At 39.5% G+C, this 13,829-nt stretch overlaps 2 protein-coding genes across 2 annotated transcripts; both read right to left on the bottom strand.

The window, feature by feature from the left end:
- Positions 1-40: 40 nt before the first annotated feature.
- On the bottom strand, positions 41-6,292 carry katnal2 (katanin catalytic subunit A1 like 2). Its single transcript, XM_022766583.1, has 16 exons — positions 6,203-6,292; positions 5,196-5,266; positions 4,618-4,784; positions 4,439-4,472; positions 4,239-4,329; positions 4,033-4,131; positions 3,672-3,743; positions 3,433-3,510; positions 2,991-3,089; positions 1,990-2,053; positions 1,707-1,825; positions 1,490-1,581; positions 1,224-1,334; positions 662-824; positions 332-434; positions 41-197 (listed from the first exon to the last, which is right to left on the bottom strand). Exons 1-16 carry the CDS (start codon positions 6,254-6,256, stop codon positions 58-60), a joined length of 1,557 nt encoding a protein of 518 aa, XP_022622304.1. The 5' UTR covers positions 6,257-6,292; the 3' UTR covers positions 41-57.
- Positions 6,293-8,381: 2,089 nt separating this feature from the next.
- Positions 8,382-12,953, bottom strand: sigmar1 (sigma non-opioid intracellular receptor 1). Its single transcript, XM_022766610.1, has 5 exons — positions 12,687-12,953; positions 12,502-12,553; positions 10,865-11,013; positions 10,535-10,627; positions 8,382-10,401 (listed from the first exon to the last, which is right to left on the bottom strand). Exons 1-5 carry the CDS (start codon positions 12,829-12,831, stop codon positions 10,172-10,174), a joined length of 669 nt encoding a protein of 222 aa, XP_022622331.1. The 5' UTR covers positions 12,832-12,953; the 3' UTR covers positions 8,382-10,171.
- Positions 12,954-13,829: the final 876 nt, after the last annotated feature.

Below are 13,829 nucleotides of genomic sequence, written 5' to 3'. Positions count from 1 at the left end.
TATGTTGCAGTGTTAGTGTGAAAGTCTTTTTCTTCATGTCTGTTTATTCTTCAGTCTTCAGACAGACTCGTACTCTCTCTCCCAGGCTGTGTATCTGTCCATCAAGTTTCGGGCTGAGGGTTTGGTGTGTGCGAGGACTTCCAGGAAGTCAGCTGTTGTCACAGTTTCCAGTTGGATGGCTGGCAAGTCAGTGTCTTCTGTGAAGGAAAATGACAGTGAGGCTACAGTGTTTTATTTAGGGACACTTACAGAAGACATGGCTGTTGTGGGAGTTGATCTCCTTTTGTGGATTTAGGTCCTCTATTCATTTGGCAAATGTATGTAGTCCTACCATCCTGATGTGACTCCAGAGCATCAAAGATCTTGCGGACTGGTCTCATGGCAGCCTCTTTACACACCAATCTGATATCAGAGCCAGAGTAACCCTCCATGCCCTGAAACACACACACAAAAACACAGGCAGATAAGGCCTAACTCAGAGCCAGTGTATTGTGATTATATATTCTTTCTCCTCAGGGGCAACAAGACGGATTTGAAAAAGTTACCCCAAACATGAAAATACTCATATTAATGACAAAGTGCAGCAGATAAATGATTATAAATGAATGAAACATTTAGGCTTAGGGTTAGTTAGTTATCTCAAAATCACACTGTAACACACTTTTGCCAGGGTTTCATAGTCCAACTCAGTTCGTAGCTCCACTCCTCCTGTGGAGTTGAGAGGAGGCAGCCAATGAGAGATCATAGCCTGGCGAGCAGGTGACTGTGGAAGACTCACTAGAATCCTCTTCTCTAACCTCCTCAGCATGGCGTGGTCCAATTCCCTGAGAGGAGAGGACTAGTAACAAATCTGTACAGACAGCAGTTCACTACGTTATCATTTTATATGCTCTCTAAATACCATTACTGTCTTCTTCACAATTTGCATTTTTTAAATTGTAAAAATTAAGTTCCTGTTTGAGGATTGAAGAAAGGAAAATAGTCATTTTCTTTTAACTTGTTTCTTTATGCATTTATATTTGAAGTAGATTCTCAGTGGCTGCAAATTAAGCATCCTTTTGAAGTGGTGTTGGTGTTTTTGAACTGCAGATGTTACAACGATAATGGCATGTTTTTGTTTCAGGAAATTTCCAAGTGTGTGAGACAATACAGAAATATTAATTGGTTGTCATTATCATTATGAAATATAAATTCAAGTAGTATGTGTTTATGCTAAGTATTACCAAGGCAGGTTGGAGGCAGCCAGTACAAACACCAGGTCTTCTGATTTCGCCAGTCCGTCCATCTGAACCAGCAGCTCTGTCTTCATCCTGCGACTGCCCTCATGCTCTCCTCTGAAAACAGACATCAGTCCACTATACTATACTAGTGCACAATAACTATAGGGTCAACTCTGTGGGAGAAACAGTGTTGGTACAGTATTCTAGCAGCGCTGGTAAAACTGGTAAAACTCCCATATCTGCATTTACCACACTGTGGTTCAGCTCACCCCATGCTGGTTCCTCTCTGGCCCATCACTGACTCCAGCTCATCCAGGAAGATGGTGGATGGGGCGTGGTACCTGGCCAGCTCAAACAGGACCTACAGAAATATATATACATAGATTTACACACATCCAAACAAAAAAAGTACAGGAGACTGTGTAAACTTGTTTTTTTTCTTATTTGTTGTATTTGATCTGTTTTATGTGTTGAACAGCAACCTACCCTGACCAGTTTCTCAGAGTCTCCCCTCCACTTGCTGACGATGCTAGAGGCTGAGATGTTGAAGAAGGTCGTCTTACATTCTGTGGCCACGGCCTTGGCCAGAAGCGTCTTACCTGTGCCTGTGTGTATGTGAGCCAGATGGTCACAAGACTACATGTCAGGTAAATTTCCAAAATGTTGGACCTAAAATTCTTTGTAGTAGGACACAGTGAACAGCAAGAAAACAACATGTTTTTCCTCCTTCAGGGAACCTGAAGAAGGAATACAGCACTGGAGGTCTTACCTGGGGGGCCATAGAGCAGCAAGCCCTTCCATGGAGACAGAATGCCTGTAAACAGTTGTGGGTACTGTAAAGACGGAGGAGGGGAAGATAAAAGGGACAGAGGGGGGAGAATAAATTTAGTAAAGGAAAGAAAAAAGGCAGAGAAGGCAGGAAAAGAGGGGGTCATAAGTGAGTGCAGTGAGTGAATCTATGAAAATGACAACAGCATAGACACAAACCTTTAGCAAATCATCTTATATTTCAATATAAAAAGCATTTATAGCTCTGAAATTATTACCAACTTCTAGCAACGTAACATGTATTTCCATTTTCTGCAGACCATTAAGAAGCTGAGCTGTGTGCAAAGGAAACAGATTAGGCTGATGTATGGCTGAATCAGTGCTGCAAATACAACATATCACAAATCAGTTTGAATTTTAGGTGGCAAACAGGGGCTGACTCAAATCACCTAACTGACCTTATACCTCAGAGAATGAATAATAATGGAGACAGAAGTTAGGGATTGTGGGAAGGTGGGGGAACGGTGTTATTCAATAAAACAGGCCAACAGAAGAGAAGATAGACACATCCGTCCTCATCTCCGTCTGTAAATGTCAAGAGGATGCAGACAACCTGATTTGTTGTCATCATATCCATGAGAGAGGTCTGGGTGATGATGATAGAAGTGTGTGTATGTATTTTCTGTCTGTGTACTAATGTGGTTGCATGCCTGCTTTTATTTGTTTGAGAATTTTCTGTATGCAGAGGCAAATGTGTGTTAATGTAGCTACGTATATAAATTCTTCATGGCATTCCATGTGCGTTTGCTTCCCTCCCTGCCTATCTATCCATCTGTGTATGTGTGTTACCATATTATTCCAGATATAGATTTAATGTCAGCCTAACAAACTGGCCTGACCCCGCTGCCCTCCTTCTCTTTAAGCCCTTTAAAGGAGATGTATTCAGAATCGAAGATGGGTGACCGGTGCTGAAATACCAGCGTGCTTGGGCAGCGGACGCACCTTAATGGGATAGACGACGGCCTCTTTGACTAATCGCTTGGCGTCCTCCAGGCCGACAATGTCCTCCCATCGCACGTTGGGGCTGTGCAAATAGATGTCCTTTAGGGGTGAACACACACACAAACACACAGAGTGAAGGATTGCATGTGGAAGATATCAGCTGGAAATGGACACACACACACCTCTTGGTGCGATTAGGCTTGCGTAAATAGGTGTCCTTTAGAATGAAACATCAGATAAGGGAAATAGATCGAACCTGGGCCTTCATTAATACAACAGATCGATTCATTCACAACAAAGCTCTCACTGCTCTCTAGTGGACATATTTGGTATCATTAAAATCACTTAAAGGATACTTTCACATTTTTAGAATATAGTCAGCTCCTTTACAAGTTTGTTTTTGTTCAGTGTATACTGTATAGCCTTTGAGTGTGTGCAGTACCCTGCTGATGATTGCAGCCAGTTCTGTCATTTCACCACTCATTCCAGAAAAGCCACTGAGGGGCTTCAGCAGCCGTTCCTGCAAAAACAACATAAAAAAAGTTTTTGAGTATTTTGCGCCATTTAAAAAAAACAAAAACTAAAAAAAACAGATGGTTACAGATGGTTTTATCTGCTCATCATGAGGATCGTTACTATTTTTGTTTTTGCAGTGTTGTTCAGACACTCCAGTGTAATTACCATGTGGTCTGAGTCAATGCCAGATCCTTTGACAGCATCCTGGATTAAACCCTTACCATCAGTCACCTGTCCCTAAAACAGAAAATACATGATTTTCTGACACATGTAGGTGAACACAGGCATAATAAGAACAAAACAGACACTAGCGATTCAGTTTCAAATTGTAATTTGAAATAAAAAGAGGAATGGTCTTCTATTTATGAGAGATTTGGAAGCAGGAGATACAAATACAATTTTTAGTGAAACAATAAAACAATAAAAAATGTGGGTGATCATGGTGAAAAACCATAGCATTAATAATGTCTGAAATCCAAATAAAGAAATATCTTTTAAAAATAACCATCAATAACTTCCCCAGTACCTTCCTGATTGTGGCTACTTCCCCTGCTGGTCCATTTTTAATGGAGGAAACACTGAGACCAAACTCTGATGACTCTGAAGGAACAGACGAACCATTCTCCTGGGAGATGATACGCAGTCATCAGGATGTAAGAATAATCACTTTTTATCTTATATACTTATTTTGGTTGTTTTGTTATGTGCTTAATGCTGTATATGTGTATTTACACTGGCGGCTGCCTTCTTTGCTCCGTTTCCAGACTGTGGCCTCTGGGACGGATTGATTTTGGGAAGAGGCTTTACAGCTGAACAAGGACTCCTGAGGGACAAAGAGAGACACAGATATACCATCAGCATGAAGGACAAGGTACGACTATTATGTTTTGAACATAAAATAAAATAAAGGTGTGAGAGCTGTACATTCTTACCTCTTTACTCCACCTTTTGCAATTCTGTTTTCACCTTGACCAGAAAAAAACAGAAATACAACAGACAATGAAGACAAACTATCACTGAGAATTAACAAGCACATCCCAATAATTCAAAATTTAGCAGCAAATTTGTCCCATTGAGTATGTTGCTCAGTGATTTAGTAGTGGTCATATACCTGGTTCTACTGTTCTTCTGATAAGTTTGGGATATTTCTGGAACTTGACATAGTGATAACTCTCATACTCCATCAGCACCATCTCCAGATCGATGTTATCGCAAACCTCGAACTTCCTCACACCTCCATTTGTCTCCTGGTCCAAGGCCACTGCTGCTGCCACATAGCTGGTGGACAGGCATACATGCACACACATTGTAAAGATCAAAAAAGAAACACAACCAACTATTTCTGCTTTGTCTTGTGTCTTGTGTGCCTAAGGAATCCAACATGATTTTGTTTGTTTTGTCTATTAATTGCATGTATCTATACTTTCTGTGTATACACACACAGAGACAAACTTCCTTCCAGCCATCTGTAGGCTTGTTACTACACATCCAATACAAATTGGCAAAACCTTTATATTAATGTTACTCACACACCTGCTGCGTCAGCAATGTGTGTTACAGTAATTGCAAATAGACCCAGAAATGTAAATATTTCATACTTGTTCTCTCACTTGCAACTGTAACAACTGCAACAAAGACCAGATCCACCTCACATATCATGAAGTTGCTGCTGTTATACTTCATACTGACCCTTGCCCCAGCAGGTGGTGGTAGATGAGGATGAGAAGGCTCTTCCTCCTCATTTCAGTCCTCAGCTCATCCTGTTGGACAACATCACACAGCATGCTTCATCACAGAGACTCAGAAGCAGCTCAAATTTAAAGCTTGGTTCAATCAGGGTGTGATATTATCTGTTTGAAAATAACTTATAACAAGTACTCTTGTCATTATCAATATTATTAGAATTAGGTCGTTTTCACAGCAGACATTTTGACTTGTCATAGTAGGAAAAGCATGTGTCACTAATAACATTAACTTTCCTATTTTAGTGTCCCAGTATATTTGATTTAGTAGAAGTGCTGTTGCCCGATATTTTGGAAAGGCAAGAAAATAAGAGACTAGTCTGCTGTTACAGTGAAATCAGAAAAGTTTTTTTTTCTTTATTTTCACAGCCAGCACCAGTGTAATTAATAACACTTGTGTTTAACGAATCAATATGTCTGCTGCGAAAAAGGGCTGAAGCCCAGTACTTGAAGACAGTAGTATAGTATAGTAGTACTACAGTACTTGAGTATTACAGTAGCTTACACTTTTCCTACAAGTGTGGAGAGCGTCGTTGCGGTGTCTAACCCTAACTGGGAAGTAGACGGAGACAAGTTGCCAGTAGAGGGAGACAAATTGCCACTAATGACAACCACCTGACTTGGTATCTAGGCAACCAGTGGACGCTGAGTATTTGTGTCTCTAGCTGCATGCAAAACTAGCCTGATTAGCTCAACGGCTAGCTGCTTACTGTTTAGTTGTGACAGTTTAGCTGCTGTTTGCTGCATGACATAAAGTGTAAAGCACACTGACTTGGCAGTGGATACATTTATTAATCAGTATGACGTTACATGTCATATGGGACAAGTAACGTCTTCTCTAATTCTGCCATAAGCTTTCATGACCCAGTTAGCTAAAAGTTGTCAACTTACCAGCAGTTGTCCGTCAAATCTGCTTGAAAATACAAAAAAAAATTAAAGCCATTATACACTCACCGCCTCCCGGGCTTGATGAGCAATTTTCATGGATTGATATGAAAGCTCCATCATGATTCTGAAAGATTAGTGAGACAGCAAGTCTGGCAGTTTTCGTTTGATGGTTGGTTGTTCTTCTTAGTCTATTCCCTTTGTTTTTATATGGGGACTTACGCTGTCCCGTCAGGGCTTCCGTTCTTAACAGGTGTACATTTTCCCTGTATGTGTGTATGAATACCACACAGTGTATAAAAAAAGGTTGAATACAAATACCGAAAAAAGGACTAAATACTGCTTAACAATGACAATGCCACAGAACCACAGAGCTGCCAAAATTATATAATAATATTAAGATTATATTTCTTAGACAAAAAAACTTTTTTCTGAAAATGTACACAATTTCCTCTGAAATCATAAGAGTAATTAAATGAAATAGTTTATCATATCCATAATTACAAAGCCAAAGATATTTATAAGTGAAAGAAAAGAAAATGACCATGAGATGTTGACAGCTCTGGCAAAAACCTCTAGTTATTTTTTTTCCTTTCAAAGAAAAATAGTTTATGAGAGTAGTAATTAGAACAGATAAGTCTTAATAAACTACAATTAAATAACAATAACTTTTCTGGCTGTATTTTACTCACAGCATTGTAAATCAGAGCACATTTCCATTTCCTTTTCTTGCATAATGACAAAGAGAATATTGCACTGTTGTTGTAATCCTATTTCAGTTTCACTTCTTTGTAGTCACAAATATTGCTGTCAGTGGAGAATTCACTTCAACCTACTTTGGAGCTCATGTCTTGCCCCTGTTGAGGTTATGTAAAAAGATTTTTATCTTATCAAATGTGTGTGATGTGATACTAAATATGAGCAGTAGAGAGCAGTAAAGAGCTATGTTGTGAGTAAATTGGAGCCTCAATGAAGCCCTAGGGGTTCTATCCATTTCCCAGATCAGATGTTTCATTCTAATGGACACCTATTTACGTGAGCCTAGTTGACAAGGCTGTGTGTCACTGGTTTTCCATCTGTGTGATTGCGAATCTTGTTTTGTTTATTGATACGTTTATTTTGGTTGTCTGATTGAATGTGCATGTGTGTAATTTTTGGGAGTGGTTTTTCCATGTATGCATCCTATGTAATATTTTCTACTTACATCCCAAACTCTGTGTGTGTGTGTGTGTGTGTGTGTGTGTGTGTGTGTGTGTGTGTGTGTGTGTGTGTGTGTGTGTGTGTGTGTGCGCGCCGCACCCCACCCCTAAATGATATATTTGCACAGTCCCAACATGTGGTGGGAGGATATCATCAGCCTGGAAGAAGCCAGGCAATTAGTCAAAGAGGCCGTCGTCTATCCCATTAAGGTGTGGCTGCTTCCTGAGCACGCTGGTATTTCAGCACCAGCCGCCTGTCTTCGATTCTGAATACATCTCCTTTAAAGGGCTTAAAGAGGAGGGCAGCGGGGTCGGGCCAGTTTGTTAAGCTGACATTAAATCCATATCTTGGGTAATATGGTAACACACATGCACAGATGGATTGATAGGCAGGGAGCAGGAACATTACAGAATGGCACGTGTGATGGTATGTAGAACGTGTACACAAACATTAACTTTCACACACACATAAAAACAGACATAAGCTAACACACACCCACATGAAATACACACACTTCTATCATCATCACCTAGTCCTCTCCCATGGATATGATGACAACAGATCAGGTTGTCTGCATCCTCTTGACATTTACAGACGGAGATGAGGATGGATGTGTCCTTCTCTTCTGTTGGCCTGTTTTACTGAATAACACCATCCCTCCACCTTCCCACAATCCCTATTCTCATCTCCAACCTCATCTTCTGTTTTTTTCCAGAGTATAAGGTCAATTTCGTGATTTCACTCACCTTCTGTTTACCTGCTAAAGATTATCCCTAATGTTTGTTTTTGTTTGTTTTGTAAGGCAAGGGCAAAGGTGATGAATTACATGCTGTGATAATAGTTCACTGAAAAGCAATACTGTGATTATAGGCTCCTGTTTTTTACTTACAGCATTGTGGTAACATGTGGTCCCCATGGCAGCAGTTGACCTCTACATGCCAGTGGTGCTATGGCTACAGTGGAAGTTCAGTACAGGTGAGTTCTTTTAGATTGATCTTGATGAAAATGTATGCAATAATAATTAAAACAGTCTTGTATCATTTTCCTTCAAAAACATTTATTTCTTCTGGCACTGTCAGTTTTCACCTTACAGTAAATTGCACATCTGCACATCAGCATTTAAGGTACAGTAACAGGTGTTCTGTCCATCTTTCAGTTTCTTTTACTGTATATTTTCACTCCCATGGAAACCCTGTGTGGTCATTGATGGGTTCAGGCATCAGTCCGAGAATAAGGCTGTTTTATCTGGAAATGGGAGATACAGCAGCAGTGATTTGTTTTTACAGTACAATTTCACTAAGAAGATTTCCAGATGGATTTTCTGCTCAGTACTATATTAAAATGTGGAACTGTAGAGGACAAGGTCTGTGGATAGTGCTTTGTTTTTGCCCTGTGGGGCTAGTGCAAAGAAACTGTAGCCATGTAGATTAGTCAAAATCATTCAAGTTTATCTCTACAGTTACATTTTCAAAAAAGATATTGTGCCAAGTCTATTTAATATCATAAAACCAGTTTTTGAATGAGGTCATTTTACAAATTTGATCCATCCAATTAAATGAATGAATGAAATATGTACAATTACAGTATAACACAGCAGAGGTCTAAGTTACTAAAGTTTGTGGTGTAAGTTTTTGCATTATAGTTTAAAAAAAAAGTCTAGGTTTACAAATATAATTAGACTTAACTGATAACTTCTATAGAAGGTTTGGGAGGGAAAAAAAACAGGATTTGACCCTTACGGATTGAGATAAAAATGTTGGGATTGTAAAATGAAAGAAAAAGGAGAAACGTGAAAATTGCTCCACTGAAATAAATGTATTGCTGCACAGTAGATCTGAAATAGTTGAGAACAACTATAATCATTAAAAACACTGCTGTCTCTGAGCTGGTACGGATCTGAAAATGGCTCATATTTGGCCAAGATGGGACATTACACACACATCATCCAGGCAGGTTTCTTCAACATATCACCCCATCAACATTTTCTAAAAATATATAGTACCAACACATCAGTGAGGCAGATCTTCGTAAAGCTAGATTCAAACAAGTTCCTCATTTACTGAGAATCCACATGCATATAAATATGAAATGAGTATTAACTAAGAAAACAGTGGCTTTGGCATTTCATTATATATTTTGTGTTTGTTTTACAAGCCAAATTAAGCATTGCATATTCGTTTTTAAAGTATTTCCTTGGTCCCCAAATGTGCAACAACAACCAGTTTGAACTTATATTTTCTGATATTTAGTTATTTGTAAATGTTGTTGGCTGCTGAAAAAGTTAAACCTGGTTACATTTATTGCCTTATTTTTCTCAGAAGAATCTCAGATTTGGCAGGAGTAGTTGTAAGGTCTTTAGGCCTCAATTCCTTAAACTGGATCCTAAATTGGATAATGTCTATTTTCATGGGTACCTGACTATTTAGGCAGTTTGTGCTCTCTTGGGAATGCTTATTGTGTGGATTAAGATGTTGAGTATCACTGAGGGACTATGTGATGGCTTAGATTCAGAATGATATGTTCTCAGGTGGTATTGATTGAGTAGTACAGCAAATTGACATCACAGAGTAAATGTTAAGACTACTAGTTGAGGTGGAGTCGAACACCTTCTTTTGTGAAGCCTTTATGAGGGGAGAGAACTTGAATGATGACGGGATCAGCTGTGCTGGAGCAAACTTGCATTGTCTACAATTTCAGGTAAAAATTCTTTAATATTTGAACTTGGAATTATTCTGCACAGATTTCACCCCATGCTAGATTTTAGTGGTCAGGGGTAAAATGGCATGACAAGGCGAACTTCTGATGTCCATGTGCAGGTCTCCGAGCCTCAACCATGCCTCAGAAAACTCCAGCGTCTGTAAGTAGTGTACCAGCCTCCAGCAGCAGACCCTTGACGTAAACACGTACAGTGTAGAACATTGTGAGGAAGTCCTGGGTGCTGAACAGGGTGTCAGCCAGAGCAAATCCCAGCGTGGAGGGAATGAAACCTCTGCCATATTCAACCATCCATGTCCCTGCGCTCCATTGGACTGACGTTGCCTCACCTACACCGTGTACGATGGTGTCACCTGTGGTGTGACAAAAGACAGAAAAAATACACTGGCTGTTTCTGTCATTCAGATACATTTACCCCAATAATTAAATAGTCAAACATTTATATAAAAACACAACAATTCAGATTAACAATGATTAAGGTATTACCAGGGTAGTAAGTTTCACTCTTGGTTGTCCCCTCTTTCCACTGTCTGAAGGTGCCAGAGATGATGGTGTCAGAAATCTCAGCCCAGTAACGACCTGGCAGAAGCACAAAGTGGACATAAAGTTAAATTTATATAGTTTTCTACACAGATTGGTCACAAAATCCTATGAAAAGAACAAGGGGATCTACATTACACCTGCCAAGAAAAAGACATTTTTTTCCATCATAGCATGACAACAACAGAAGTTGTTGAATTCAAAATTAAAGTTTCCCCACAACTGATCTTCATTTCATTTTGATTTATTTTGACTTTTAACCCCCTGCTTCCTCACCTGAGTGTCCTCCTGTGTCCACTGCAGTACCAAACAGCAGCAAGTACTCTGTAAGCGAAGCATGGAGCAGACACATGGAGCCCATCCAACCTCCAGCATTCACAAACACCCACTGGAGGTCCTCATCTGGCAGGATGTGGCCAGGATATCTAATTCAATCACACTTTGTTAGCTGTTTTTTTTGTGACACAACACAGCTTAAAACATTCATCTAGTGACCAAACAATACATAGACACATCATATCGATTACTGAAACACTGCCTAAGGAAGAGTGATGAATGATTATCTCCACCAATCACAGTCCAGATGAAGTCAAGGGTTCCAGCAAGGGATTAAGTGCAAAGACGCAGAGCTGTTGTCTGCTTCAGTTTGTAAAACTGAGCTGGTTCCTACAAGACCTTTCGAATAAATCGCTGATCTGCAAGTAGTGCTGAAAGGATTCGTCGATCAACAATTCTGATAACTGATTAATCATTTAGGGTATTGATCAAGCAAAAACTGCTGAATATTCACTTGGCCCAGCTTCAGAAATGTGAGGAATTGGTGGCATTTACGAAGAGTCAAAGAATTACACAAGGATGCTCTAAAGTACCAAATTAAGACTAAGAAAGTTCTTTGCTTAGTGTGAGCAATAAGACATTTATCAGGTGGTGTCCTCCTACTTACAGGGGAGTGTAAAAGTAACTTTTAAAAGAAATTCAAGTGATCACATGTCTGCTCAGAGAAGGAATAGCCAATCAGAGGCACAGTTTTGCCTACATCTGTCATACTTTACATTGTTTTAAAAAACATTAATTTTTCTAATATGTGCAAAATCTTGCACAAATGAACAACAATCTAGTATTTTTTTGAATGTACAAATAGGGATGAAACAATAGGAAATGAACTGCAATGGAAACAAAATTCTCCTGCAGGACATTCTGCTGTTGGTAGATGAGGTACATCAGAGAGATCATATGATAAGGAGAATTTAGAAACACACTGACAAATGCAGACAATGAAGATGCTAGACAGTGATTCCAATTAAAACCAATGTTAGATGTATTTTTGTTGTTCATTTGAACCCCTAATAAAGGCACAAAAGAGGAAAAAGTGGTATAGCATCCAAACAAATGTTCAAAAGCAAATAACAAACTAAATATACTCTATTCTTAATTAGACTGCTTCAGCTTATGTATTAGTATTGTTATTACTGGAAAAAACTCATCTAGGATCCAGTTGTAACAACCTCTGGAGCTCTCTCACATTTAAGATAATTTGTCAGGAAAAAGTGTCAACAACAGCATAAGTTTTTGAGAAGCTGTAAAGGGGAGGATTTTTACTTTTGTCTTTCACACAAGTCCAATATTTTACTTTTAGCAGGTTTGGTAAACAGGGGCCCAGTTATACAATACCTCATATCACCTGACTATAAACAGGGGCTGAACTGAACATACTATAACAGTCTAATGCTGGAAGTCATGGTAAGTCAAGTGCCAGAATACGGGTCAATCACAATTCTGATACACATTTCTTAGTTGAAGCTAATCAAGTGTTCATATCAAATTATGATTATGAAAGTTGTATTAGTTGCAGCTCTGAGTGTTTCCATAATAGTAAGTGTCCTCCTTCTAGTGCAAAACAATGCAACTGTTACCTCTTCCTGAGCTCCACCACCACTTTAGAGAAGGCCTGCTCATGGTCCTGCCCTGAGAATAGAGACATTTACAGTAAATATAGAGGGCTCGGACGAGTGTTTATTCATTATTATATTTTACGAAAGTGACCTACAGGGTGGTCTTGACTCAGTTTAGACATAAGACTCGTCATAACCAAACTCACCTGCGTACTGTTTGGCCAATTTGGCGACGTCTTCTTTGTTGAAAACGTACTGCTTGGTGGCCATCCAGTGCCGCAGCAGCAGCACGGCTAGGACGGTGACTACGGCGAACACAAACAGTCTTAAACTCGTTTTGACGACAGACATGGCTGAAACAACACGTAGGGACAGAGACACAGCAGCAGGTCTGACTACATGTGCACACGGGGGAAGACAGGTTACTCCAAACACGCCATCGGCAGAGGAGGCGTGGAGTCCAGCTGACAGCTTCTTCCTGCTCAGGTGGGGGCGGGATGTGGCTGATGGGCCAATCACAAGCCGAGTTTGTCGTGTCGGCAACAGCGAGTCCTGGGTTGCCAGCACACTGTAAAACCCTCTTTAGGTGGTTTTGATTTATTGCGCATATTCATATGAAAAAGATTAACGCACAAAGATACATTTTAAGACACCTTATTTAAAACGAAGATTTAAATTTCATGTTATTATTAGTTGGTCGTTTTTACCCATACTTTTGGTATAAGTAGCTATATATAGGTTTGTAATCACATGTAGAGTACATATAGGTTTGTCTAACTCTTTCTCTGTCTTTTCTTCCCCTCTCGTTCACCACAAGAACCATAGGGAAATTCAATGGAGCCTGAAGAATCCATGCAATGAGACAGTATCCTCACCCTGTGTCTCAGTTCACTGAGGTTTTAAAAGCCTTACCCTGTTTCTTATTTTTAATGAGCCAAACATTAAGCTTCCAAATGGTAAGTGAATTTCTCACATATTTTTTTGTTGTTAGCATCTTTAGTGATGGTAAGGTTGCTTCTGCTGACCTGAGCTAACCATTTTTTACCCCTTTGTGGTGTAGATTATAGGTAAGGACAACAAAGAGGAAAGGGCACAAACTAATTAACATGTTATTCATGTTTCTGAGTTTATTAGAAATGTAATGAAAGTTAATGACATTAATTCATGACAATCATTGATAGTCACCCATTGGTCTCCCTCTGTCCTATCTGAAAGTCACTGCTGTATAAATATCGTAAACCAATTAATTAACTGACTATTTATTACCAAAAATTGCAGTTCTGTGTCTCTGTATTTACGTTTTCAAATTCCCCGCTATGAACTTCCGGGATCTATGAATCACGTGACGA

The sequence above is a fragment of the Seriola dumerili genome, unplaced genomic scaffold, assembly GCF_002260705.1.
Source record: "Seriola dumerili isolate Sdu_G_001 unplaced genomic scaffold, Sdu_1.0 BDQW01000874.1, whole genome shotgun sequence".
Classification (NCBI taxonomy): domain Eukaryota; kingdom Metazoa; phylum Chordata; class Actinopteri; order Carangiformes; family Carangidae; genus Seriola; species Seriola dumerili.
This window is presented reverse-complemented; position numbering and strand designations above follow the sequence as displayed.